Consider the following 27,512-nt stretch of genomic DNA (forward strand, 5'->3'; position numbering starts at 1 on the left):
ATAAAGTTTGTTTTGAAAAGACACACTTCCGGCATGCCGACCTTCTTCCGGTTTGTTGTGCGAGGCTGCGCAGCTTGGCTCGGCGCCGGGAGACGGTTTCAGGTACTGGGCGACTCCGCTAGCGGCGGCCGCGGCTGGGGGGGGAGGTTTGGTGGTGTGGAGGGGTTCTGAGGCGGTGGGGCCTTGGTAGCTCCACGATGGTTAAACGCGGCCGGTGTGTGCGTGTGTATGACTCTCGGCGGTGAAGCTGCCTGAGGCCTGTGGATCCCGAGTGTTCATTGCGGCGGCAGGATTTTCACCGGTGCCTTTTTTTTTAAACTGTATTTAACTTGCAGTAATTGGGGAAACTTTGGTGAAAGCGAGCTTACTGTGCCTGGCTCGGGCCGCTCTGCAAGTGTAAAGATGGTGTAAAAGTGTTTGTACTGCATGTTTACTGGGTGGGTGGGGGACCCAGTTTGAGAGATTAAGTTTTGTGCTTCCAGACACTGCCTGGAGAGAGATCTCCCACAGCGCTCTCTTTGAATGCCTTCAATCTGGTTTGCAGCCACCCACAGCACCAAGACTGCTCTGGTCAAAGTCACCAATGAAATCCCCTGTGTTTGTGACCACGCATGCTGCTTCACCTCCTCATTCCATCCCATGATGGAGAGATTGGGTCGATTGGGCTTATACTCGCTGGAGTTTAGAAGAATGAGAGGGGATCTTATTGAAACTTATAAAATTCTAACAGGACTAGACAGACTAGATGCAGGAAGGATGTTCCCGATGGTCGGGGAGTCCAGAACCAGGGGTCACAGTCTAAGGATAAGGGGTAAGCCATTTAGGACAAGAGATGAGGAGGAATTTCTTCACCCAGAGTGGTGAACCTGTGGAATTCTCTACCACAGAAGGCAGTTGAGGCCAATTCATTAAATATATTCAAGAAGGAGTTAGATATATTTCTTAAGGCTAAAGGGATATGGGGAGAAGGGTACTGAATTTGGATGATCAGCCATGATCTCATTGAATGGCAGAGCAGGCTCGAGGGGCCAAATGGCCTACTCCTGCTCCTATCTTCTATGTTTCTATATGCCATTGAACACATCATCCTCCTCAACTGCCTCTGCTCTATGGTCCAGCTCCACAGGAATGTCCTTCCCTGGTTCAACGCCTTGGGGCAGATTTTGCGGATCATAGAATCACATAGAGTTACAGCACAGAAGGAGGCCATTCAGCCCATCTTGTCCGTGCTGACCGACGAGGTGCTAACCACCCTAATCCCACTTTCCAGCACTTGGTCCGTAGCCCTGTAGGTTATCAAATCAAATCAAATCAACTTTTATTGTCATTATTAGTGCACAAGTGCAGTACAACGAAATGTAGGCTTGCGGCTCCCGAGAGTGTACAATTTGGATTAGGACACTTAAACATTCAACATACATTTATACATTTGGCTTGCAGTATATTAGCATAAATATGACCATAATAAAGTGCATTGGCAGATGTGCAGGCTTTAGTGTTTATTTGTGGAGTTCAGTAGGATGACAGCCCTGGGAAAGAAGCTGTTCCTAAATCTGGTCGTACGGGTGCGAATGCATCTGTAGCGTCTTCCAGATGGTAGGAGGGCGAACAGACTGTGGCTGGGGTGGGTAGGGTCTTTGATGATGGACCGTGCCCTCCGTAGGCAGCGTTTCTGATATATATGCTCTATGGTCGGTAGTCGGGTGCCGGTAATGCGTTGGGCAGTTTTGACTACCCGCTGCAGGGCTTTCCGGTCATGGGAGCTACAGCTGCCGTACCATACCGTGATACAGTTTGTCAGGATGCTCTCTATAGTGCAGCGGTAGAAGTTAGAGAGGATCAGGGGTGACAGATTACATCCCTTCAGCCTCCTCAAGAAATATAGGCGCTGCTGGGCCTTCTTCACCAGAGAGGAGGTGTTGAGGGACCAGGAGAGGTCTTCCGTGATGTGGACTCCGAGGAACTTAAAGCTGTCCACCCTTTCCACCTCCGCCCCATTGATGTGGATGGGGGTGTGACTTCCGCCTTTGGACTTCCTGAAGTCCACGATTATTTCCTTTGTTTTCTTGGTGTTAAGGGCCAGGTTGTTGTCGGCGCACCACTTCACGAGATGCTGGACCTCCTCCCTGTAGGCTGACTCATCGTTGTTGGTGATCTGGCCTACTACCGTGGTGTCATCTGCAAACTTGATGATGGTGTTGGAACCATTAACAGCCACACAGTCGTGGGTGAAGAGGGAGTAGAGGAGGGGGCTCAGCACACATCCTTGTGGGGCCCCCGTGTTCAGAGTCGGGGGGCGGGGGGGGAGGTGTGGTTACCTAATTTGACAGACTGGGGTCTGTTTGTTAGGAAGTCCAGGGTCCAGTTGCAGAGGGAAGTGTTCAGGCCAAGAGTTTGGAGTTTGGTGGCCAGCTTGTTGGGGACGATAGTGTATATCCAAGTACTTTTTAAATGTGATGAGTGTTTCTGCCTCCACCACCCTTTCAGGCAGTAAGTTCCAGACCCACACCGCCCTCTGGGTGAAAACGTTTCTCCTCAAATTTGGTTGGAGGCGGACCTACTGAGTACGCTGCCGGCATCCGAATAGAATACGAACTTACCTGATGGGGACCCTCCTTCGCGAACTTGCTCTCTGGCACTGCGTACTCGAGGGCAGCGTAATGGTCCATGGATCCCAGGAGCGCAGTGTGTGCGGAAGCGTACCTGGGATCACGTGGGCCTGGTGCTCCAATCAGTGGAAGCACCGAGTTTTCTCTTGACGGCTATTTGGGAACCAGCATTAGGCTTTTACAGTTAATTGTTCAATGGGATACTGGTACACGGAAATAAAGTTACAGAATAAGATGACAGAGGGAAAAGGGAGGTGCTTTTACATATAATTGGGTGGGGGGGGCATGCAAATAGATACATTTTTTCTTTTCATTAAACTGTATTCATTCAAAACCATCAAATTATATTCCTGTCTTAACTGGAAAAAAAATCGATAAATTAAAAACAATACACTCCTTAAAGCATTTTAGCTATTGCTGAACCACGTTACAATATTCTTTAACTATGGTTGCCAATTTTTAAAGAGAAGACATATTCTGGCTGGATGCAAACTCACTATTTTCACCATTAATGTGATTTCATTAATCATCACAGATAACTTGCCAAAGAACGGAAAGGTGGTTCATTTTGTAGTGAAACAGGTTCCTGCACCTGCTTTCACTAACCGTTACATTTTCGTCCATAATTACTGGGCAGTTTGTGGGCAATTAGCCCAACTGTGCGCCAGCAATGACAATTTCCCCGTCGTAACTTGACAGATCGCAAGTTCGGGATTTAGCACGTGCAAGCGGGAATCCCGAACTTGCGGTCAGTTTCAAAGGCAGTAGGACCACATACTCTGAGTACGCCGTCATACCCACTGTAGAATCTGCCCCTTATGCCAACACAGCCAGCGCATCTCCAGTAATTGCTTCTCCTTTTGTCCCCATACCATCATGCCGTATGCACCCCAAATTTCTATCTTCGGCTCTATTTTCCTAATATACGTGTTACCCCTCGGCAACGTCCCGTAGGTATTGGGACAGTCGACATAAGTATGCAGACTATGCCCAGCGCTGGCTCCCTGTCATTTCCCTTGACTCTGTACCAGCATCTGTGCTGTCAGATTGTTTAACTGATGTGGGTGAGGCAGAATTTCCTCTAATTGAACACTGGAACGACCACAGCCATTGTTTTGAGCCCTTGCTAAAAACTCTCTCTACCCTTGCTGCTGACTCCATTTCCCTCCCCAATTGCTCACTTAGGCTCCACCATAGGCAACCTTGGTTTGCTGCTTGACTCCACTGAGTTCATACCCTGTACTATGACCATCACTTTCCCCTGTAGCAATGCCTGCCTCACTCCCACTACAGCTGAAACCCTAATCTGCATTTTTGTTGCCTTCAGATCTGATATTTCCTTGCCAGCCTCCCAAGCTTCAATCTCCACAAAACTCACCAAGATTGCACTGCCTGCACCCTATCACACTAAATCCCACTTGCCCATCACAGCAATCCTTGTTAAATGTATTGATGTTGAAATCCTTGTCCTCACCGATAAATCTCTGTGGCCTCGCTGCACCCTACTTCTGTGATCTCCTCCACCTTTGTGCCATATCAACACTTTAGTTTCTCCCCAACTTCCCTCAATTCCAATATTGGTGGCAGAGCTTTCAGCCTTACTGTACCTGCTTTCTCGAATGCCCTTCCTAAACCCCATTGCTTCTCTCCCTGCCTTGAAACCCCTTATCAAAATGATGATTCTAATGTGTATTTGGCCTCCTCTCCTATAGTATCAGTTTGGCTCAATGGTAGCACTTGCCTCTAAGTCAGAAGGTTTTGAAGGGATATTTACTAGTCCTAGCCCCTTTAGAGCTACCCCGGATCAGGTGTATTTCTCAGACGTTCACTTTCACTAAAGTTTGAGGTAGCCGAATCCTAAAGACGCTTAATTGGGTCTAAAGGTCCGGGTTACCTCTCCCTAAAGGAAAGGAACAACCTGAAAATGTTACCGTCCTCCAGATAGCGCTTTTAATAAGTTTAGCTAGACTGTAACGTTCCGGATATTCTGAGGGTCCGGAAAACTCCCTCAGAATTCTGTAACTCCTCACCAAAGAGTGTATAGAGATTGAGTTTTTGATACAGAAGTCTTGAGACAATTCTAAAAATATATAGATTTATTAAAGAACCGACATGCAATTTACAGTTGGTGAGTCAGTCAATCGCAACATTAACCATTCTAAAAAGAGAAAAAATGCTATCTTATTAAGAGAATTTTACTTTTAAATTTTAACTTTGCTACAATATTACAGTTCTTAAATTCTCTATATAGGATATCCATCAATATCAAATACCTTTGATCCCCGAGGTACAAAGAGTGGTAGACTACAGAGCCGCCTCTGAAGCCGAGAATCGCTTTGACCGATTAAAGCGAGTCTGTTATCCCATTTGAGAGTTCAATATTTATATCCTTTTCCAGTGGTATTTCCTTTAAGATTTTCTGCTGATGCAAGTTAATTATCTCTAGCCATTTTTCTGCCGACCTCTGCAACTTTTACAGCCACCTCAGCCAGAATCTTGTCTCCTCTCAAGGTGTTCTAAGTTTACCATATAAAAACGGTGTGACGGCAGGTGTTCCTTACTTTGTCATCTTTACGAGGGCAAATGTTCCTTATCTTGTGCTATCTTTATGAAGTTTAAATTCGAACACCTTATCCAGGGTGAACCATTGTTTTGTTCCCAAAAGGTCAGCCTGTCTGAGCCCTTCACCTTCTGTTTCAATAAGGTTATTTATTCAGGGTCAACAACTATCTTATCTCAATAGCCAGAATGCTTTCACAGCTATTTCATCGTTAGGTTTCTAAATTTCCAAACCCAGTTTGTCATGTTTTAATAAAGCCAGAATACTTTCATAAGATAGTGTATTTTTCTGAATAGGTTATATGGCTTATTCCTTCACAGTTTTGGATTTAAGCCCCACTCCAGGACCTGAGCACATAATCGACGTTGACACTTAAGTGCATTATTGAGAAGAGTGCTGCATTGTCAGAGAAGTCATCCTTTGAACGAAACATTAAACTGAGGCCTGTTCAGGTGGATGTAAAAGATACTGTTGCACTGTTTGAAGAACAGGGAGCTCTCCTGGTGTTCTGGCCTGCAGCCTCCCCCCCCCCCCCCTCCCCCAATACAGATTAATTGGTCATTTATCTTATTTGCTATTTATAGGACCTTACTGTGTACATATTAGCTGCTATGTTTGCCTGTAGAATAACACTGACTTCACTTCAAAAGTAATTCATTGGCTGGGAAGCACTTTGAGATGTCCTGAGGATGTGCAAAGTGTTATTAGTGGTTTCTTTTGCCTAACCCCCGCACTGATGTTTAGTATCCATTTTTATTACTCTGAAGTGCTTTTGGATATTTTTCTATATTAAAGAGACTACTTAAATGTAAGTTTAATTGTTCAACCTTTTTTTTTAATTCATTGATGGGATGTGGGCGTCGCTGGCTAGGCCTGCATTTAGTGCCCATCCCTAATTGCCCTTGAGAAGATGGTGGTGAGCCGCCGCCTTGAACTGCTGCAGTCCATATGGTGTAGGTACACCCACAATGCTGTTAGGAAGGGAGTTCCAGGATTTTGGCCCAGCGACAGTGAAGGAACGGCGATACAGGTCCAAGTCAAGATGGTGTGTGGCTTGGAGGGGATCTACCAATTGGAGCAAGTGATGTTTGGCCTCTGCCTGGAGCTGAAGTACCTGGTAATCTGGGACACTTCCTGAAAGCACACTTAACACACAACCCTCTCTTTCACACCCCCCCTACTTCCCTGCCAAACAACAATTCCTATTTTTATAGTGCCTTTTAATGCAGTAAAGGTCCTAGCGGAGAAGCAAATACCCATCGCTAGTAGAATAATTAGGGCAAATCATTGAAACATGTCTAAAGATTGGCTTGGAGGAGTCTTTTGAAGAAATGTAGCCAGGTAGAGGGGTTCATGAAGAGCGTTGAGCTGAGATGCCCAAATGGCAAGTTGCAGCTTATATATGGAGCTTGGGAGGTTGGTGAAGAGACATTGAGCTTGGTGCAAATGAAAGTAGACAGTCTGATGACTGACTTCCAAAGAACAGACCAATGCAGAACAGGAATAAGCCAAAGACAGCAACCCCCTCTACTAGCTAATGTAAATAGGACCCTTTGAACTCTCAAACCGGATAAACCCTGGGAATCAAAAACAAACAAACTGTACTGCTGCCAGGCCATGCACTGCCTTGAACTCCACAAGCATATGTTAATTGAGGTGTACAAAGCACCAGAGACATATCTACCTGCATGTAAACTAATTTAAAAAACTTAATGCATGCTATGCTAATATTTTATTCCATGCTATTTCCTAGAATTTGCACAGGTACAATGCATTACAATGTATTTTTCTACTAGTTTCTTATGCTTATGGTACCTTGATGTGTGATCATCAGGACAAAAGTTATTGGAAAGAATGGCAATTTCATGCCAAAATGGCATCCCTTTTCTAGCGTCATTCTGATTGGAATTACAGCAGTACTCTGTTGCATTTGCTTCAACAACAACAACTACTGCTTGCATTAATAAGGAAGTACATAGGTGAACATTTCAGCAGTTTACAAGGGAGAGAAATGGACAATTTGGTGGGTGGGAGGAAGATCAGAGGTACGGTTGAAGAGGTTGATTTTTTAAGAGGCTTTGGGAGGCAGGAAGAGAAGTTTAAAAAAAAAAAAAGTTTGAAGGAGTACAAGGGGAAAGCAATTGGCCACTGGTGGAGCAGCTGGTGTGAGGAGAAAGCAGAAACCCTGAGTTAAAGAAATGGATGGTAAGGGTTGGAGTGTAGGGCTGCGGAAGATTTTCCAGATAGAGTAGAGTGAGGCTACGCATGAATTGGAAGACAGGGGCGAGGATCTTGTAATTGAGTGGCTGGCGCACAACAAGCCAGTTCAGTTTGGTGAGGAGAGTGATGGGTGGGCAGGACTTTGTGAGCGAGGACTTGAGCTGTGGAATTCTGGATTAGCTGAAGCTGATGGGAGAGCTTGTGAGAATTAAATCCTCATGGTGCTTAAAGCATCAATGAAGGTTTCAGCACTGGGGTTTAAAGTAGTGGTGTAAATGGACAATGTGAAAGAAGATAGTCTTGTTGATGGACCAAATGTGGGGTTTAAAGTGGAGCTTAAAATTGATCAGAATGTTGAAATGGGTACATCAGCTTCAGTTTGAATGGGCATCCAGGGACGTTACTTAGGAACAGGGGTAGGTCATTCAGCCTGTTCCCCGCTCGAACAGATTGTGACTAACCTGTACCTCAGCTCTGATGGAGTCAGCGCCAGAGTTTCGTAGGTGTTATCGAGCCTTCGCGTAACAGTCAAATTAAATGTTGGGAAAGGCATCATTTTACAGTGCCGTTCCCATGGAAGCTGAGTTTTAACTTAGACCAGAATTAGGGGTTGGCTGCCTTTTTGTACTTTTCATGTAGGAAGTTTGACTTTAGTCTTGGTTCCGATCCCTGCAAATGCAAGTCCATACTGTGGAGCTTAAAGCTGGTGTTTTGGCACCAGTATCGAACAGTAAACACTGACCAATCAAATTAGTAAAAGCTAAAAGTGAAGTAACTATAACAAGCCTGCACAAAGAGCTTCTTCAGCACTAGGAACTGGATGGAAGCTCACCAAACCCATTTCACACACAACAAATAGTCAGCAGGTAGGCATCAACAGCTAGAATGGGCTGGGTGTGAACCCAGCTCCCAAAAATGTAAAGTTAGTGTCTAACTCACTGCATTGGTCACTAAAATCTGTAAGTATGAAATATTTGCCATATATTTTATTTCTTTTTATGAAGCTGAAATCTCCCAACAGAACGTGCACCATGATTATGACCGCATTGTTTCAGTAAGTTAATGATAACCTCAAGAACTCAAATTGAAATCTTTGAGACTGTACTAAGCTGGTATCTTTAATAAAATGATATGGGTGATTCCAAAATCTGTCATTCCTACTGCGGAGCAATGCTCACATTGAGTGCACCCAGCCTGTGATTTTCCAAGATGCGCTCCTTGAAAGTGCCTATCCCTGCTCTAATCACCAGATCATGGAATTACCATTCGTGTGATGATTTATAAACATTTGTGCCATTTTGTGAAACATCGATAAGTTTCTGTGCAGAAAGTAAAGCATTCTGGGCTAATGTGTCTGCATTTTTGTTTTTAAATTCTTTCAGATTTTGTACTAAGATACAGTTCATCAAATAACTATGGATTTTCAACATCGACCGGGAGGGAAAACAGGGAGTGGAGGGGTTGCTTCCTCTTCTGAAAGCAATCGAGATCGAAGAGAACGGCTGAGACAGTTAGCTTTGGAAACCATTGACATAAATAAGGTTAAGTTTTGATCCTTGCGATTTGGGTACTTAAAAATCCTTGTAATGTTTTCCTGTACTCCATTGTAATTTTTGTTCTCTTTCTAATTTTGTAGGATCCCTATTTTATGAAAAATCACTTGGGTTCTTATGAATGTAAACTTTGCTTAACACTTCACAACAATGAGGTAAGTTTGAAGTACTTTGTGTGGTTCTATCGTGACATGAAACTGTAAAATATGTGCCGGGCGACGGAGTTTTATCTTGTCTTCAGATGGTAGTATGAGGCAGTACAGATCTTGTGTTTCTATCGCCAACATCAGGAGTGTCCAAAGACATCATAATAAGACATAATAAGACATAGGAGCAGGAATAGGTCATTTGACCCCTCGAGCCTGCTCCGCCATTCAATAAGATCATGGCTGATCTGACCTTGGCCTCAACTCCACTTCCCTGCCCGCTCCCCATAACCCTCTACTCCCTTACCTTTCAAAAATCTGTCTATCGCCACCTTAAATATATTCAATAAGACAGTGTGGAAAAACACTACAAGCAGCTCCTGCAGTCTCCTGCTCTTCCCCTTCCCCCTCTTTGTAACCTAAGATGCGGCACTCACTTTATGCACATTGGAAGAATGAAAGGCTGAGAAAACCCTGGGCCCTTTAGCTCCCAGGCCAGTACTCGACTAATTGAATTACCTGCCGCTTAAATACACGATAACATTGTAAAATTGTTTTTGTGCTGTTGTCGATCTGACATTGTATCTTATTCGCTTAGAAATGTTACCATGATTATTTCAGTTGAACATAACACCAAAAATCATCTTCTACTTGAAGATTTTGGCAGTAAAACATTGGTTGGATGAATAAACCTCAAAACTAATGTGACAATTTTAGGTTAAGGTGCCATCCTTGAGCTGTTGTGATTCATTTTTTCCAGATATTGGTGTGATAGGGCATTACATCAGGCGCTACCTCTGTGTAATTTGTGTAGTAGTATTTAAACTGCCTGGGTTTGCAAATAGAAATCTTTTTGTCTCTAGTACATATCCCAAAGCTTCTTCTAGAGTCTGCTTACTCTTTTTTTGGGAGAGTTGGGCTGAATTTGTTTTTAATCAAGATGAAAGCAGTGCTGAGAATAGAACATTTTCCCACCAAGCACGGTTTAGATATATTTGAATGTTTACATAATAAAGTTCCCTCTGCTGTATCTTAGCCTCAGAAAATCACATACATGTACCAGTAGAACACTTCTATTTGCCACACTAGCTGTTGTCACTGGTCCGAGTTAGTCTCCAAATTTAGCAATGATTTATGGACAGTATTATATATGAACTCGTGATCTATGGAAATCGCGTTGAAACTACTCAAACGCATTTGTCACCCTCACCCTTAAAGCTATGAGGTAGAGGAGACTTTGACTTATCCATCTGAACTCAATTTAGACCTAGTATTCAGAGGCAAAAGCAGCGTTTTAACCCACTGTGTCATCTGGTCTTCCACCCCATACTACCAGCAACTTTTAAAATCAGGTTTGCTCCTGAATAAAGTGTTCTAATCTTGGAGCTACTTTTTACATTGAAGTCCATTTTCAATACTGAGGGTCACTCAGTTAATTTAGTTAAGTTGCTTATTCCTTAACTGCATTTAAAATTAGGGATAGTTAAGATACTGCTTTAATTTGACTTTGATTTTGTTTCTACAGGGGAGTTATTTGGCGCACACACAAGGGAAAAAACATCAGACTAATCTGTAAGTGTAAAATTACATTGGATATGAAAAATGTGTTTTTGCAGTTATTCTGCAGTCGGGCTTTTAAGATGCTTCAAAAAAGCACACTTGTCTAATTAGAGCAAACTAAAACTATACAAAATGCATCTCGGTACCAATTGAAATCTGCTGTTTACATCGTGACCATTGCCCTGCATCACAACTTTTCCTGTACTTGAATGCTGCTGTAATGGTGAGTGGAATCTTCCGTTCTGTGATACGGGGTTTTAAATATAAATTTTTTGGGGGGTGGGAGACTAGTTTTCTTTTTATGTCATTCCCAGATGGTCCTACTGAAGAAAATGAGTGAGATATGTACCATGGACTAGAAACTGGATGTGTAACACAAGTGCTGGTGTCGGATACATGAAAGATTTCAGGGTTTGTTAGGGAAACGTGTTTCTTTTCTTGCTCTTGCCTCCATCCCCCAGCAAAGCCTCTCCGTGCTATTCAGCAGCCAAGAAAATGAGCTAAAAAACAATTCTCAGACTCCTATCAATGCTCTGACTGTGGTAAAGCCTTGCATGTAAAAACAATGGCAAGAATAGAGCTTTGTGCTCCTAGAAGTTCATCCTACTTGTCAGACGGTGCAGCCTTCTGCATCACCCTTCCATGTTGCTGTATTGGTCATTAGCAGGTCTGCTTGAGCGGCCTAGGTTGACTGCATCTCCAACTCTTTCCTCCCTCCCAGTGGAATAATGCCTGGCCTCTGCTAGGCACTTCCTGTGACAATGTAGCTAACGTCAAGAGCTTTCTGTGGTAAACCACTGTTATCGTTCACAACCGTTCACTATTGTTACACTGTTGTTATCACTACACAAGGTTACCTCTTGCCACGCACGCTGTTATACCTAGGCATACCTCAGCTGACTCCGCCCATGGCTCCGCCTGCTTGCCCAGGTATAAAGGTGACCACTTGGCTAGTATTCTTCCTTGTTGGAACCGATCACCCACGAGGGTGGGCTCTGTTATTTAGCCAATAAAAACCTATAGTTACTAACTTAACTCGTCGCTTTTCATGGAATGAATTGATAGGTATATCAATTTTATTGGCTAAATTTTGAAATGACTGACCAGCCCCGGCAGCCGACTTGGCTGCGAGCCCTCCGACCGCCGTACCTGGATCTAAACCCACAGGCAGCGAATTCAGCCCTCGACTTTGATCACTGGCTGAGCTGCTTTGAATCCTACCTGGTAGCCTCCGGCATGCCATCGGAAGCCGACAAACTAAGAGTTCTGACCGCCCAGGTGAGCCCTAAAGTATTTGCACTCATCCGGGACCTTGATACATACGAGGAGGCCCTCGACCTGCTAAAAGAGCAGTACCGGAGCCCAGTAAATTCAATGTATGCCAGACATCTCCTAAGATCCCGCTCGCAACAGCCAGGAGAGTCTGTAGATGAATTTTTACGGGCGCTACAAACACTCGGCAGGGACTGTGACTTTAAAGCTGTATCGGCTGCACAACATGCTGAAGGAAATATCCGTGATGCCTTCGTGAAAGGCCTTTGGTCCGACTACTCACGGCAAAGACTGCTTGAATCAAAGGACCTCGACTTGAAAGCAGCTACAGCCCTCGCTCGCTCCCTGGAAGTGGCCCATCGGGACCTCGAGGCGTACTCCGGGTACAGTGCTGCGTGACCGTGGGACTCGGGCCCGACTCCGGCCGCAATACCCCTTGCACCGCCACCCCTGGGACCTACTACGGCGTCGGTGTCCCGGAATCGATCGGGACCGCCACCCCCGGGACCTGCTGCGGCAGCGGAGCCCCGCGATCGGGCCGCCAGCTGCTATTTCTGTGGCCAGGCGAGACATCAAAGGGCGCGCTGTCCTGCAAGGAACGCGACCTGCTCCGGCTGCAGAAAAAAAGGCCACTTCGCGAACGCCTGCAGCGGGAAAGCCACAGACGCCAGCAGTGCCTCATGTGAGTTGTGGGGGCAGCCATCTTCTCCGCCATTTTGTTCGCCGCACTCGGCCGCCATGTTGTCTCCAGACCTGACCACCGCCTCACCTGCCGACGACAGCAGCTCACTCAGCCATACACTGGCCTCCGTCACGCTTGACCAAGCTCTCCCGCATCATCTGTCCAGGTCCATGATGGACATCGAGGTAAACGGCCACGCCACGACCTGCCTGTTCGACAGCGGGAGCACGGAGAGTTTTATTCACCCAGACACGATGCGCTGCTACTCCCTCACTGTCCGGCCAACGCGCCATCGGATCTCAATGGCGTCGAAGTCCCATTCAACAGACGTCAGCGGATACTGTGTGGTGACCCTGTCGGTTAGGGGCACGGAATATAAAAACTTTAAACTTCTCGTCCTGCCCCAGCTCTGCGCTGCCGTCCTACTAGGGCTGGATTTCCAATGCCACCTCCAAAGTGTCACTTTGGCATACGGTGGACCCCTCCCCCCACTCACAGTCTACAACCAGCAGTTTTTAAACCGCCCGCCGCATACCACCTGCGGCCTCTCCACTCTCAAAGTCCCGCCCCCCTCCTTGTTCGCTAACCTCACCCGCGACTGTAAACCCGTCGCTACCAAGAGCAGGCGGTACAGCGCCGGGGACAGAGCTTTTATTAGCTCTGAGGTGCAGCGTCTCCTGAAGGAGGGCATCATCGAGGGGAGCACCAGCCCCTGGCGTGCCCAGGTCGTAATCGTTAAGACCGGCAATAAAAACCGCCTGGTCATCATCGACTACAGCCAAACCATAAACCGGTACACCCAGCTGGACGCATACCCCCTCCCCCGCATATCTGATATGGTCAACCAGATTGCACAGTACCGGGTATTCTCCACCATCGACCTTAAGTTGGCCTATCACCAACTCCCTATCCGCCCTGAGGACCGCCAGTATACCGCCTTCGAGGCGAATGGCCGCCTCTACCACTTCCTTAGGGTTCCCTTCGGCGTCACCAACGGGGTTTCGGTCTTCCAAAGGGAGATGGACCGGGTGGTTGACCAGAACGCGCTGCAGGCCACGTTTCCTTATCTAGATAACGTCACCATCTGCGGCCACGACCAGCAGGACCACGATGTTAATCTGGAGAAATTCCTCCGTACGGCCCAACGGCTGAACCTCACTTACAATAAGGAGAAATGTGTGTTTAACACCTCGCGCCTTGCCATCCTCGGCTGCATAGTAGAGAACGGAGTCATCGGCCCCGACCCCGAAAGAATGCGCCCCCTCATGGAGCTTCCCCTTCCCCACTGTCAAAAGGCACTGAAGAGAACCCTGGGGCTCTTCGCTTACTATGCCCAATGGGTGCCCAATTATGCGGACAAAGCCAGACCCCTCGTGAAGTCCACCTCCTTCCCCCTGACAGCAGAAGCATGCGCAGCCTTCTCCCTCATAAAAGGAGACATTGCGAAGGCCACAATGCACGCAGTGGATGAGTCCATCCCTTTCCAAGTGGAGAGCGATGCATCCGACTTCGCCCTAGCTGCAACCCTTAACCAGGCGGGGAGACCTGTGGCCTTCTTCTCAAGGACCCTCCAGGGCCCTGAGATCCGACACTCTTCTGTCGAGAAGGAGGCCCAGGCGATTGTGGAAGCGGTACGACGCTGGAGGCATTACCTGGCAGGCAAACGATTTACCCTCCTCACCGACCAGCATTCGGTTGCTTTTATGTTTAATAACAAGCTGAGGGGCAAAATCAAGAACGACAAGATCTTGAGGTGGAGAATTGAGCTCTCCACCTACGAGTATGATATCTTGTACCGGCCTGGTAAACTCAACGAGCCCCCAGATGCTCTATCACGAGGTACATGCGCCAACGCGCAAGGTGATAGACTGCGGACCCTTCACAACGACCTCTGCCACCCCGGGGTCACTAGACTTTACCACTTCATTAAGGCCCGCAACCTGCCCTACTCCATCGAGGAGGTCAGGACCATGACCAGGAACTGCCAAGCCTGTGCCGAATGCAAACCGCATTTCTATAGGCCGGACAGAGCAAGCCTGATCAAGGCCACCCGCCCCCTCGAGCGCTTGAGCATCGATTTTAAGGGGCCCCTCCCGTCCTCTGACCGTAATGTGTACTTCCTCAACATTATTGACGAGTACTCCCGTTTCCCCTTCGCCATCCCCTGCCCAGACATGACCAGTACCACGGTCATCAAATGCCTGAACGACCTCTTCGCCTTGTTTGGGTTCCCGAACTATATACATAGCGACCGGGGCTCATCCTTCATGAGCGAGGAACTTCGCCAGTTCCTGCTCGCGAGAGGTATTGCTGCGAGCAGGACCACCAGCTACAACCCCTGGGGGAACGGCCAGGTGGAAAGAGAGAACGCAACAGTTTGGAAGGCCGTCCTCTTAGCCCTAAAGTCTAAGGGCCTCCCAACCTCTCGCTGGCAGGAAGTCCTCCCGGCAGCGCTCCATTCCATCCGGTCACTGCTTTGTACCGCCATTAACGCCACCCCTCATGAGCAAATGTTCGTTTTCCCCAGGAAGTCGACTACGGGAACCTCGCTACCAACATGGCTGACTTCTCCGGGGCCCGTCCTGCTGCGGAAGCACGTGAGGACCCATAAAACGGACCCCCTGGTCGAGTGGGTGAACCTCCTGCACGCCAACCCCCAGTATGCCTATGTGGAATACCCAGACGGGCGGGAGGACACAGTCTCCTTGCGAGACCTCGCACCCTCGGGCACCCCTGAGACACCACCGTTATCCCCCACCACTCCCCCCAAATCCAGCTCCTGTAGGCGGCATGCCGGAACCCCAGGGGCCTTCGTCGACCACGCAGACACCAGCATTAACATCGGATACTGCACCATCGCCGCCGCTGCTGCGCCGGTCAGAAAGGCTTACGAGGCCTCCTGATAGACTGACATACACGAACTGGTAGTACACTTCACCCCGCCGGACTCAATTTTAAACAAGGGGTGAATGTGGTAAACCACTTATCGTTCACAACCGTTCACTGTTGTTATCACTACACAAGGTTACCTCTTGCCACGCACGCTGTTATACCTAGGCATACCTCAGCTGACTCCGCCCATGGCTCCGCCTGCTTGCCCAGGTATAAAGGTGACCGCTTGGCTAGTATTCTTCCTTGTTGGAACCGATCACCCACGAGGGTGGGCTCTGTTATTTAGCCAATAAAAACCTATAGTTACTAACTTAACTCGTCGCTTTTCATGGAATGAATTGATAGGTATATCACTTTCCATGTGAGGAATCATGGGCACGAGCCTGTATCCCAGGATACCAATGCACTGTGCTACTATGTAACCATCCATCTCCATACTTGCTTTATGGAAGGCCACAGTTCCCTCTTAGTACTTAGTACTTTTCCTGTTGAATACTGTAGTGTAGAAGCAACTAATGTATCTTTACAATCCATTATCTAGAAGTCTATATTTAAGCTTTCTCTGTTGAGTGCGTATCTTTCCATCAGTTGAGGATCCAGATACGTAGTTTATTTTTCAATGGACTAATGCAGCCAAGTAATCTGATTTTTTTTCCTAGCAGGCCCAGTACCCTTCAGTCTGATAAATTGAATGTACATACTGTAATTAAATAATTTATGGATGCACAAAAACGACATTTTTCTTAAAAATGGCATGTCCGAGAGACCAGGTGATCCAGCTCATTGGAGTACAAATGTATTTCTCTCTGGAATCTGAGACAGAGATACGTACCCTGATGAGTTTCCAGTTCAGGCATATACTCTGGAGCAATGTTCCCTCTAAGCTGCGCTTTGTTGAGCGCAGCCTGTTTATTTCAATGCGCTGTCCCTTTAAATTTCTGCGGATGTGCGGTATTTCCAGTGGAAAAGCTTGTGAGCAGCCTGCGTGTGGTACCTTGCTTAAAGGGAACATTGCTCAGGAGAGGTATAAATATGAGCTGAGGCATTTAACGTGAGGATGCGCCAATCGGGTGCACTTGAGCAGCAATTACAGAATGTTGGTAAATGTGTGGGGATCGCTCGCATGTCTATTGTCTCGGGAAACGCCTCGATAATTGAGGGAGGGGTAGATCCTGACCCTAGCAGAGCCTGGACAGCAAATATTGAAATTTCCTACCAAATGATGTGTTCTGTCTTTTGAATACAGGGCACGGCGAGCGGCAAAAGAGGCGAAGGAAGCACCAGCACAGCCTGCCCCAGAGAAGGTTAAAGTGGAGGTGAAGAAGTTTGTGAAAATTGGTCGGCCAGGTTACAAAGGTATATTCGAACCTTGAGTTGGGTCACAATGAGCTATTGTAGCAATTGCCTGTTATTTTGACAAAAAAATTAGGTTTTATTGTCATTTAATTATAACCTTATGTATTTTGCTAAACATTCTGCAGTTTAGGAATATGAAGTGTGGAAAATGTTTTTTTGAAATTTTTAATACTTGACACAAGTGTCAGTGTGAAACATTAAAGACTAATAGAGCTGGGACTTATCACTTGAAATTTAATAACTTGGGAGTTGGATACAGGGGAAAAACAATCCCGTCTGGCTCACTGAATTTTGATTATGCCTCCTGCTGGTTGATCAAGGCTATAGGAAGGGATTTACTGAGAAATTGCGATTATCACTACCTGCAAGACTCTTTGCACAAAATCGCAGTATTCAGTCTGTAAATCCCATTACATCTGGTAAGTTTAGAAATTTTTTGGGATTCGTCACTGATACCTCGTGCCGCACCTAAACCTGATGCAATGATTAAAGTCCGTGGAAAGGGCTACAATGTAAATTGCCTCACTATCTATCCCAGCAAGAGGAGGATAGAGTAGCAATGCTCTGCAATAGAGGAGGATTTTATTTCAAATAAACTGACTTAAATACATTCAGATTTATCATTCTTTTTTGTAGTGACCAAACAGAGGGATGCAGAAGTGGGACAACAAAGTCTTCTTTTTCAGGTAATGTACAGTTGTGCTGTCTGCATGTTGCTTGTAATGGGCTCCATTCTGAATCCCTTTTCCCTTTCAGACAATTTTCTGCCCTCCATTCCCAAAGGCTTTCACTCCTGGGTGGAGTATGGTCTTATGGATGCTGGTTAAGAACATAAGAAATAGGAGCGGGCATAGGCCATACGGCCCCTTGAGCCTGCTCTGCCATTCAACAATACCATGGCTGATCTTCGACCTCAACTCCACTTTCCCGCCCGGTCCCCATATCCCTTGATTCCCTTAGTAGATTCCCTCTGGTAACTTGTGTAAGTGGCCACATTATTCATATATCAGCTGGCTAGCCGATCGAGCAGGCCATCGCAACCATCCCCAATCTTGTCCACTCACCTCCAGCAGGGTCACTGGGTACTGACGTGAAGCAGAAACCTCTCCCTAGGGCTCCAAAGTCAGTTGTACTACTTTACAGCAAATATCAGCTAACTCTGAATCAAACCTGGGCCCTTCCAGATCTGTATGACTCTGTTATTCACTGGATAAACTTGCTCTCTTGTACATCTCTTATAAAGAACTGCTGACAGATTGAAACATTTAATTCATTTGTGCCAAAGTATTTGGGCAACTCTTGCTTTACAATTTTGGGTTTTAACACTAGATATTTCCTTGGGTTCAGCATAACTGCCACTCTTTGGTTTCCCTGTGAACCAGAATGTGCCTTTACCGTCCCAGTTCCTCAGTAAATGTAACTAGATTCAGGGATCAAACAGAACCGTTGTCACTGTACTCCGGGGTACTGGAATATGTGATATGCCGCCAAGTGATTTCCTTGTCTTCGGTAGGTAGAAGAATGTACACTCTCGGATTGTGGCTCTGGCTATAAACCACTAGACAAATTTATTCAGCATTAAACAGGTAATTGAACAGTGCTCAAAACAAATAGTATATTTGCAGTAATGACAAACTTTACCAATCGCCTCAATGTCAAAAGCTATTCTCCTGTGTTGTCTCTTGAAACATGGTCAAGAAGCTATCCACTAACATGGAGACTTCTGACTTGCCATGTACTCCTGATAGTTCCAGTTCCAGATCCATGCTGTTTGGTCGCATTGCCGCCCAAGATGTCGTTCCAAACTTCTTTGAGGATATTCCAGAACAAAAGGAATTTACAAACTGTATACCTCTTAGCTACCTTAGACTGTCAGCTCCACAGGATGCTATTAATTGAATGTAACGGCAAGACACACTGATCCGTCGCGAACACTTTGGATGCTCTGGTCCAGGGACCCATTCAAGTACAATGGCAGCAATCGATCCACACCTATCAACTGATCTGGGATGTGTATTCTCTGCAGCCTGCAGAAGTAGCTAACGGTAACCAATTTTAACCTTATGTGTGCTATGACCAACAAGAAGGAATCCAATAAATAATCCATTATAGACAAAAATGCTTCTTTTTTGCCATATCTTATTGCTATGGTATTAATGCTAATCTTCAGCATATACCAGGTTAAGTAGCAAATGTTATTTTTCACATCAAAATATATATGGTAATGTTTGCTAGCTGAATGTATATATTATATAGTGGATTAATTGTAAAAATTTCAATTTTATCTCTTAGATTGATTATCCTGAAATTGCAGAAAGTGTAATCCCACGCCATCGGTTTATGTCTGCATATGAACAGCGAATTGAACCACCCGACAGACGCTGGCAGTACCTGTTGTTTGCGGCAGAGCCATATGAAACCATTTCTTTTAAGGTATTGTACTCTCCTAGATTGGTGGGCAGTCCGGAGAGACAAATTGATTTGATTGCTGTGGGAGGCAAAATGACTTAGATATGAACATACATATGAACATACGAATTAGGAGCAGGAGTAGGCCACTCGAGCCTGCTCCGCCATTCAATAAGATCATGGCTGATCTGATTACTCCACATTCCCGCCTACCCTCGCTAATCTTTCACCCCCTTGCTTATCAAGAATCTATGTACCTCTGCCTTAAAAATATTCAAAGACTCTGCTTCCACTGCCCTCTGAGGAAGAGAGTTCCAAAGACACTCAACCCTCTGAGGAAAAATTTCTCCTCATCTCTGTCTTAAATGGGCGACCCCTTATTTTTAAACAGTGACCCCTAGTTCTAGATTCTCCCACAAGAGGAAACATCCTCTCCACAACCACCCTGTCCAGACCCCTCAGGATTTTATATGTTTCAATCAAGTCACCTCTTACTCTTCTAAACTCCAGCAGATACAAGCCTAGCCTGTCCAACCTTCCCTCATAAGACAACCCGCCCATTCCAGGTATTAGTCTAGTAAACCTTCTCTGAACTGCTTCCAATACATTTACATCCTTCCTTAAATAAAGAGACCAATACTGTACACAGTACTCCAGATGTGGTCTCACCAATGCCCTGTATAACTGAAGCATAACCTCCCTATTTTTGTATTCAATCCCCTCGCAATAAACAATAACATTCTATTAGCTTTCCTAATTACTTGCTGTACCTGCATACTAACCTAGTGATTCATGCACTAGGGCGCCCAGTTCCCTCTGCATCTCCGAGCTCTGCAATCTCTCACCATTTAGATAATAGGCTTTTTTATTCTTCCTGCCAAAATGGACAACTTCACATTTTCCCACATTATACTCCATGTGCCAGATCTTTGCCCACTCACTTAACCTATCTATATCCTTTTGTAGCCTCCTTATGTCCTCTTCACAATTTACTTTCCTACCTATCTTTGTGTCATCAGCAAATTTAGCAACCATACCTTCGGTTCCTTCACCAAGGTCATTTATATAAATTGTAAAAAGTTGAGGCCCCAGCACTGATCCCTGTGGCACACCACTCGTTATATCTTGCCAATCAGAAAATCAGACCCATTTATGCCTACTCTCTGTTTCCTGTTAGCTAGCCAATCTTCTATTCATGCCAATGTGTTACCCCCTACACCATGAGCTTTTATTTTCCGCAATAACCTTTGATGTAGCACCTTATCAAATGCCTTCTGGAAATCTAAGTACAGTACATCCACTGGTTCCCGTTTATCCACAGCACATGTTACCTCCTCAAATAACTCCAATAAATTGGTTAAACATGATTTCCCTTTCAGAAAACCATGTTGACTCTGCCTGATTGATTACCTTGAACTTTTCTAAGTGCCCTGCTATAACGTCTTTAATAATAGCTTCGAACATCTTCCCTATGACCAATGTTAAGCTAACTGGCCTGTAGTTTCCTGCTGTCTCCCTCCCTTTTTGAATAAAGGAGTTACATTTGCTATTTTCCAATCTAATGGAACCTTCCCCGAATCTAGGGAATTTTGGAAAATTAAAACCAACGCATCAACTGTCTCACTAGCCACTTCTTTTAAGATCCTAGGATGATTTGTTTTTCCACACATATAAGTAATTTTCCAAAATTACACCTGATTTCTGATAATTTAAAGTTGTTTTCTTGCATTAAAAACTGAATTCTCCAATAATTTGATTTAGCAATTGAAATAACACACACTGTGGAAATTTAGGGCTAAAAAAATTGAATTATTAGATCATTTGAATTAAGTGACTTTGAATTAGAAGGAGTAGGCTATAGTCCCATTATCCCGCCTATCACTGTCTTTAACATTTTGATATAATTTTATGTCAAGAACTTATTTGTAAACTGAGCTCAGTAAAGATAATGTGAAATAAAATGCTGGTACTGATTTTGGTTGTTCTTGGTCACTTTAAGCATCATTAAGTAGACTGTTGTACTGTGCAGAGTAACAGTAAGCACTTGAATGTGCTAGCATTGATGGGGTTACCCTGGGCTAGAAACCCTGGTGATGATCAGCGATGGTCAGTCAGAAAAAAGAAAACAAATATGGGGATATGCTTTTTTTTTTAATATATTGATGGAAAACTTTTTGCAAAATGGCAAGAGGAAGATAAGGGGGAGAAACAGTAAATAATTGGAGTCTGAACAGATGGACCAGATTTTGGCATAGTGCTTGGGCCAATTTTATTTTGTTGTCAAAGAATGCTTTAAGTGAATGTTGCACAAGGTAAATGCTAGCTTTTAATGTCAAGCTTTTGTTTCAAAACAAAACCTGTCTTCCCAAATGTGCATATTTTGTTTAGACTATTGAAAGAAACAGATATAACACTGAAATGTCCATTGTAGATGACTGTACTCGACAAACCAGATATCTTCACACATCTTTAATTGCACTTAGGTACCAAGCAGAGAAATTGATAAAGTTGAGGGAAAGTTTTGGACCCACTGGAATAGAGAAACAAAACAGGTATTCTTATGTTTTTTTACATTATCGTTCTAGATCAATCCAGCACAAAATGAGCTATGTCTGTATTTTTTGATTATGACTAACTTCTTTTCAGCGATGCAGAGGAGTTTTTTTTAAGCTCTCCAGATAATAAAATCTATTACAGTCTCTGCAAAAGGTCACACGACAACACAGTAGACCCCTCCTTATACCGCACAAGATAAGTTTGGATGAAGAAGGCCTTTCGGTTCATTGCAATGTTCCCTGTAATTTTTTTTGGTGCGCGGGCCTTTTAACTGGCTGCGCGGCCCATTCAATATTTTGCGCATGCGCGGTTATTCCCATTGAAAAGCCAGCGAGCGGCCTGCACGGGACTTCCAGACCGCCGTGCAGCTTAGCGGGAACATTCATAGAGTCATAGAGTTATACAGCACAGAAAGAGGCCCTTCGGCCCATCGTGTCCGCGCTGGCCATCAAGCCCTGTCTATTCTAATCCCATTTTCCAGTACTTGGTCCGTAGCCTTGTATGCTATGGCGTTTCAAGTGCTCATCTAAATGCTTCTTGAATGCTGTGAGGGTTCCTGCCTCTACCACCCTTTCAGGCAGTGAGTTCCAGATTCCAACCACCCTCTGGGTGAAAAAGTTTTTCCTCAAATCCCCTCTAAACCTCCTGCCCCTTACCTTGAAACTATGATTCCCTGGTTATTGATCCCTCTACTAAGAGGAAAAGTTCCTTTCTATCTACCCTATCTATGCCCCTCATAATTTTGTACACCTCAATCAGGTCCCCCTTCAGCCTTCTCTGCTCTAAGGAAAACCCCAGCCTGTCCAGTCTCTCCATAGCTGAAATGCTCCAGCCCAGGTAACATCCTGGTGAATCTCCTCTGCACCCTCTCCAATGCAATCACATCCTTCCTATAGTGTGACGACCAGAACTGCACACAGTATTCCAGCTGTGGCCTAACTAGCGTTTTGTACAGCTCCATCATAACCTCCCTACTCTTATATTCTATGCCTCGGCTAATGAAGGCAAGTATCCCATATGCCTTTTTAACCACCTTATCTACCTGTCCTGCTGCCTTCAGGGATCTATGTACATGCACAGCAAGGTCCCTCTGATCCTCTGTCCTTCCTAGGGTCCTACCATTCATTGTGTATTCCCTTGCCTTGTTAGTCCTCCCAAAATGCATCACCTCACACTTTTCAGGGTTAAATTCCATTTGCCACTGTTCTGCCCATCTGACCAACCCATCTATATCGTCCTGTAGCCTGAGGCTTCCCTCCTCGCTATTTACCACCCCACCAATTTTTGTGTCCTCTGCGAACTTACTGATCATACCTACTACATTCATATCTAAATCATTAATGTACACTACAAACAACAAGGGACCCAGCACCAATCCCTGCGGTACACCACTGGACACAGGCTTCCAGTCACAAAAACAACCTTTGACCATCATCCTCTGCCTCCTGCCACTAAGCCAATTTTGGATCCAATGTGCCAAATTGCCCTGGATCCCATGGGCTCTTACCTTTTTGACCAGTCTCTCATGTGGGACTTTGTCAAAAGCCTTACTGAAGTCCATGTAGACTACATCAACTGCACTACCCTCATCCACACACCTAGTCACCCCCTCTCAAAATTCAATCAAATTGGTTAGACATGATTTCCCCCTGACAAAGCCATGCTGACTATCCTTGATTAATCCTTGCCTCTCCAAGTGGAGACTAATTCTGTCCCTCAGAATTTTTTCCAATAATTTCCCTACCACTGACGTTAGGCTCACGGGCCTGTAATTCCCTGGTTTATCCCTACTACTGCTACTCTTGATCAATGGTACTATGTTGGCTGTTCTCCAGTCCTCTGGCACCTCCCCTGTGGCCAGAGAGGTGCTGAAAATTTGTGTCAGAGCCCCTGCAATCTCCTCCTTTGCCTCACACAGCAGTCTGCGATACATCCAGTCAGGGCCTGGGGATTTATCCACTTTTACGCCCGCTAAAACCGCTAGTACCTCCTCCCTCTCGATACTAATTTGTTCAAGTATATCACAATCCCCTTGCCTGATTTCTATGCCTACATCGTCCTTCTCCATAGTGAACACCGATGCAAAATGTTCATTTAAAACCTCACCTACATCTTCCGGCTCTACACACAAATTGTCACTTTGGTCCCTAATGGGCCCTACTCTTTCCCTGGTTATCCTCTTGCCCTTAATATACTTATAAAACACCTTGGGATTTTCCTTTATTTTGCCCGCCAGTGTTTTTTCATGCCCCCTCTTCGCTCTCCTCATTTCTTTTTTAAGTACCCTCCTGTACTTTCTATACTCCTCTAGGGCTTCCACTGTTTTTAGTCCTTTGTATCTGCCAAAAGCCTCCCTTTTTACTAATCTATTCTTGTATATCCCTTGACATCCAGGGTTCCCTGGACTTGTTGGTCCCACCCTTGACCTTTACGGGAACATGTTGGCGTTGTACTCTGTCTTTCCTTTCTGAAAGACTCCCACTGCTCTGATGTGGATTTTCGTACAAGTAGCTGATCCCAGTCCACTTTGGCCAGATCCTGCCTTATCATATTAAAATTGGCCTTCCCCAATTTAGAACTTTTATTTCTGGTCCATTTTTCATCCATTGATTAATTTTCTCAGAATACCCAATTGTAACACCTCCCAATTACAGCATACAGCTGTTTCCTGAATAAGTCCAGCTCCCTAGTCTCGCAAGTTATTTCTGGCAATCAATTCCAGCTATTAATCACCCTCTGTGTAAAGAAATAGTTCCTTCACAACCTGAATCCCGCAGCACTGATGACCTTTCATCAGAACTGTAAGAAGTAAGAGATTTAGCCATTTTTAAGCAAGTCCAGAGAACAATTGTCAAAATCTAAGTGGCTACAGAAGAAAAATGGGCTGAAAATTGTTCACTGAATCTTCTTACTGGGGCCTTTTAAACTTCCATATGCAACTGAGCACTTATTAACCCTGGATGCACATTCTATACGGATGCGACAAGCACTGTGTATAATGCATGTTGGAAATTTGGATGTACCTCAAAATGATATTACGCATTACTTTTAATATTACAATGAAGCTCCTGCGTGTTTCAACTGGAAATAGACATAGAGCGCAAAGTTGGTAGAGATCTGCTGGAATCGATCTTGCTGAATTTCTCACTCCGTTACACCCCATAAGCTAGCACACATGAGCCTTAATTGAGACAAAAATCATCCCCAATGTGCCTCCTATTCTTACTGTCAACATACAATACCTTGCCTTTTTCCTGGTTAGAATTGTAGAATCATACAGCACAGAAGGGGGCCATTCGGCCCATCGTGCCTGTGCCGGCTCTTTGGTAGAGCTATCCAATTAGTCCCACTCCCTTGCTCTTTCCCCTGCCATTTTTTTCCCTTCAAGTAAGTATCCAATTCCCTTTTGAAAGTTATTACTGAATCTGCTTCCTCCACCGTTTCAGGCTGTGCATTCCAGATCACAACTCGCTCTGTTTTTATAAAAAAAAAAAAAATTCCTCTTGTCACCTCTGATTCTTTTGCCAATCACCTTAAATCTGTGCCCAATGTTTACTGATCCTTCCACCATTTCATGACCGTTCATAATTTTGAACACCTCTGTCAAATCTTCTCTTAACCTTCTCTGCTCTAAGGAGAACAACCCCAGCTTCTCCAGTCTCTCCACCTAACTGAAATCCCTCATCCCTGGTATCATTCTAGTAAATCTCTTCTGCACCCTCACCTAAGGCTTTGACATCCTTCCTAAAGTGTGGTGCCCAGAATTGAACACAATACTCCAGCTGAGGCCTAACCAGTGTTTTGTAAAGGTTTAGCATAACTTCTTTGCTTTTGTACTTTATTCCTCTATTAAGCAAGGACCCCATTGCTTTTTTTTTTTTAACAGCCTTCTCAACCTGTCCTGCCACCTTCAAAGACTTGTGTACATACCCAGAGCTTTATATTCCTGCACCCCCATTAAAATTGTATAATTTAGTTTATATTGCCTCTTCATTCCTCCAACCAAAATGTAGCACTTCACACTTCTCTGCGTTAAATTTCATCTCTCGTGTGTCTGCACATTTCACCAATCTGTCTATGTCTTCCTGAAGTCTGTTACAATCCTCCTCATTGTTTACTACATTTCAGAGTTTCCTGTCATCTGCAAACTTTGAAATTATGCCCTGTATACCCAAGTCTAGATCATTAACATATATCAAAGAGCAGTGGTCCTAATACTGACCCCTGGGGGACACCACTGTATACTTCCCTCCAGTCTGAAAAACAACCGTTCACCACTGCGCTCTGCTTTCTTTCCCTTGGCTAATTTTGTATCTGCACTGCCACTGTCACTTTAATCCCATAGACTGGTTAGCAAAATTGAAGTCTATTATGTGGTACTTTGTCAAATGCCTAATATATATATCAAAAAAATGTTTCTATAAAAGACTCTGCTTCTTCCCGTCTGGAAATCCTCCCCTTCTAATTCTCTGGAAAAGGAGTTTACAAAGTCATCACTAAGTACAGATAGAAATTCAGAGCAGACAATTACAGTTTCTATAGAACATTCTTTCCTCTCTTGTTCCCCCAAAGCTGTAAATCTCTATCTCACACACTCTTCCCTCCTCCCTGTGCTGAAATCTAAACCTATTGCACCATCTCCAACATTTCTTTCCTCTGCATCCAGTTGTCTCCCTCCCTCTACTGTGGTTGGGTTCAGTTCTACAAGCCCCCTGGGTGCAGAGTCACAAAGTAATGGTTGTGTGTGAGATTTAAATAAAAAAACTGACTGGAAGGATATAGAATTAATGTGTTTAAGAAGTAACAATCTGCTTCATAATTCTGCCACCCTTTCAGTATCCGTCTCCCCACAGCTATACATTTTTACAGAATCTGTTTTCCTTTTTTTTTGTAATTTATCTTCAGTTATATACTGCGTCATGCAGTGTCTTCCACTCTCTTCTCTCAACCCCCAAAGTTGGTTTAGTGGACACTGTTACATTGTGGTCATCATTACTTCCATGGAAAATAAGTTTAAAGATGTTACATTTACATAATCACGGTGATTATATGCACAGATTTTTTGATCACTTTCAAATCTATCTTCAGGATCTTTGTATGAATTTAATGTGTCAGGGTTAGTTTGACCTGCTGGGTTTTTTTTCTCCTAGTTTTTCCTACAATTCCATTTCAAGATGGAAAAACCTTTACAACCAACGAGCCTACCTATTGGACCACCCGGAATGAAGAACAGACCACCACCGCCACCACTCATGAATGGCATGCCACCAAGGGGCCCCATGCCACCAGATGCTATGCCGCCTCCACGACCAGCAGGCATGCCTATGCCACCGATGCCGCCAGGTGCCCCGGTGCCGCCAGGTGCCCCAGTGCCTCCTGGTCCACCACAGCTGCCTCCAGCGCCACAGGGCCCGCCCCCTGCTCCAGTTCCTCCAATGATTAGGCCTCCATTGCCCAGTGATTCTGCACCAGTATCTGCACCCCCTACACCTCTTCCTACATCTCTTCCACCACCAAGTGTTCCTCCTCCTCCTGCTGCTAACTGACCTTGGTGTTTTTTTAAGAATGTTATGTGTTTTGACATAATATAACTTTTGTAGATTGGTCTTTAATTTGTTATTTTGGTAGTGACCACATTTCTTTCAAATGTACAGTACTTTGCAGTACTTCATCTTTCATTAAAAACATTTTCCAACA

The 27,512-nt window shown here is 44.9% G+C and overlaps 1 protein-coding gene across 1 annotated transcript; it reads left to right on the top strand.

Annotated features, from left to right (window-relative positions):
• The first annotated feature begins 16 nt into the window (after positions 1-16).
• sf3a2 (splicing factor 3a, subunit 2) lies at positions 17-27,512 on the top strand. Its single transcript, XM_086004667.1, has 9 exons — positions 17-102; positions 8,772-8,930; positions 9,026-9,097; positions 10,614-10,660; positions 16,741-16,850; positions 17,487-17,536; positions 19,143-19,283; positions 21,743-21,811; positions 26,966-27,512. The coding sequence occupies exons 2-9, from the start codon at positions 8,805-8,807 to the stop codon at positions 27,359-27,361; spliced, it is 1,011 nt and encodes a 336-aa protein (XP_085860793.1). The 5' UTR covers positions 17-102; positions 8,772-8,804; the 3' UTR covers positions 27,362-27,512.

Source organism: Somniosus microcephalus, chromosome 13, assembly GCF_052327205.1.
Source record: "Somniosus microcephalus isolate GS21.2 chromosome 13, FLI_Smic_1.0, whole genome shotgun sequence".
Classification (NCBI taxonomy): domain Eukaryota; kingdom Metazoa; phylum Chordata; class Chondrichthyes; order Squaliformes; family Somniosidae; genus Somniosus; species Somniosus microcephalus.

Excerpts from the sequence above, each read along its gene's own strand:
- sf3a2 (XM_086004667.1), top strand. The coding sequence starts at position 8,805 with ATGGATTTTCAACATCGACCGGGAGGGAAAACAGGGAGTGGAGGGGTT. Across the intron at positions 8,931-9,025 it reads AAACCATTGACATAAATAAG|GATCCCTATTTTATGAAAAA; the intron begins GTTAAGTTTTGA and ends CTAATTTTGTAG. Across the intron at positions 10,661-16,740 it reads AAAAAACATCAGACTAATCT|GGCACGGCGAGCGGCAAAAG; the intron begins GTAAGTGTAAAA and ends TTTTGAATACAG.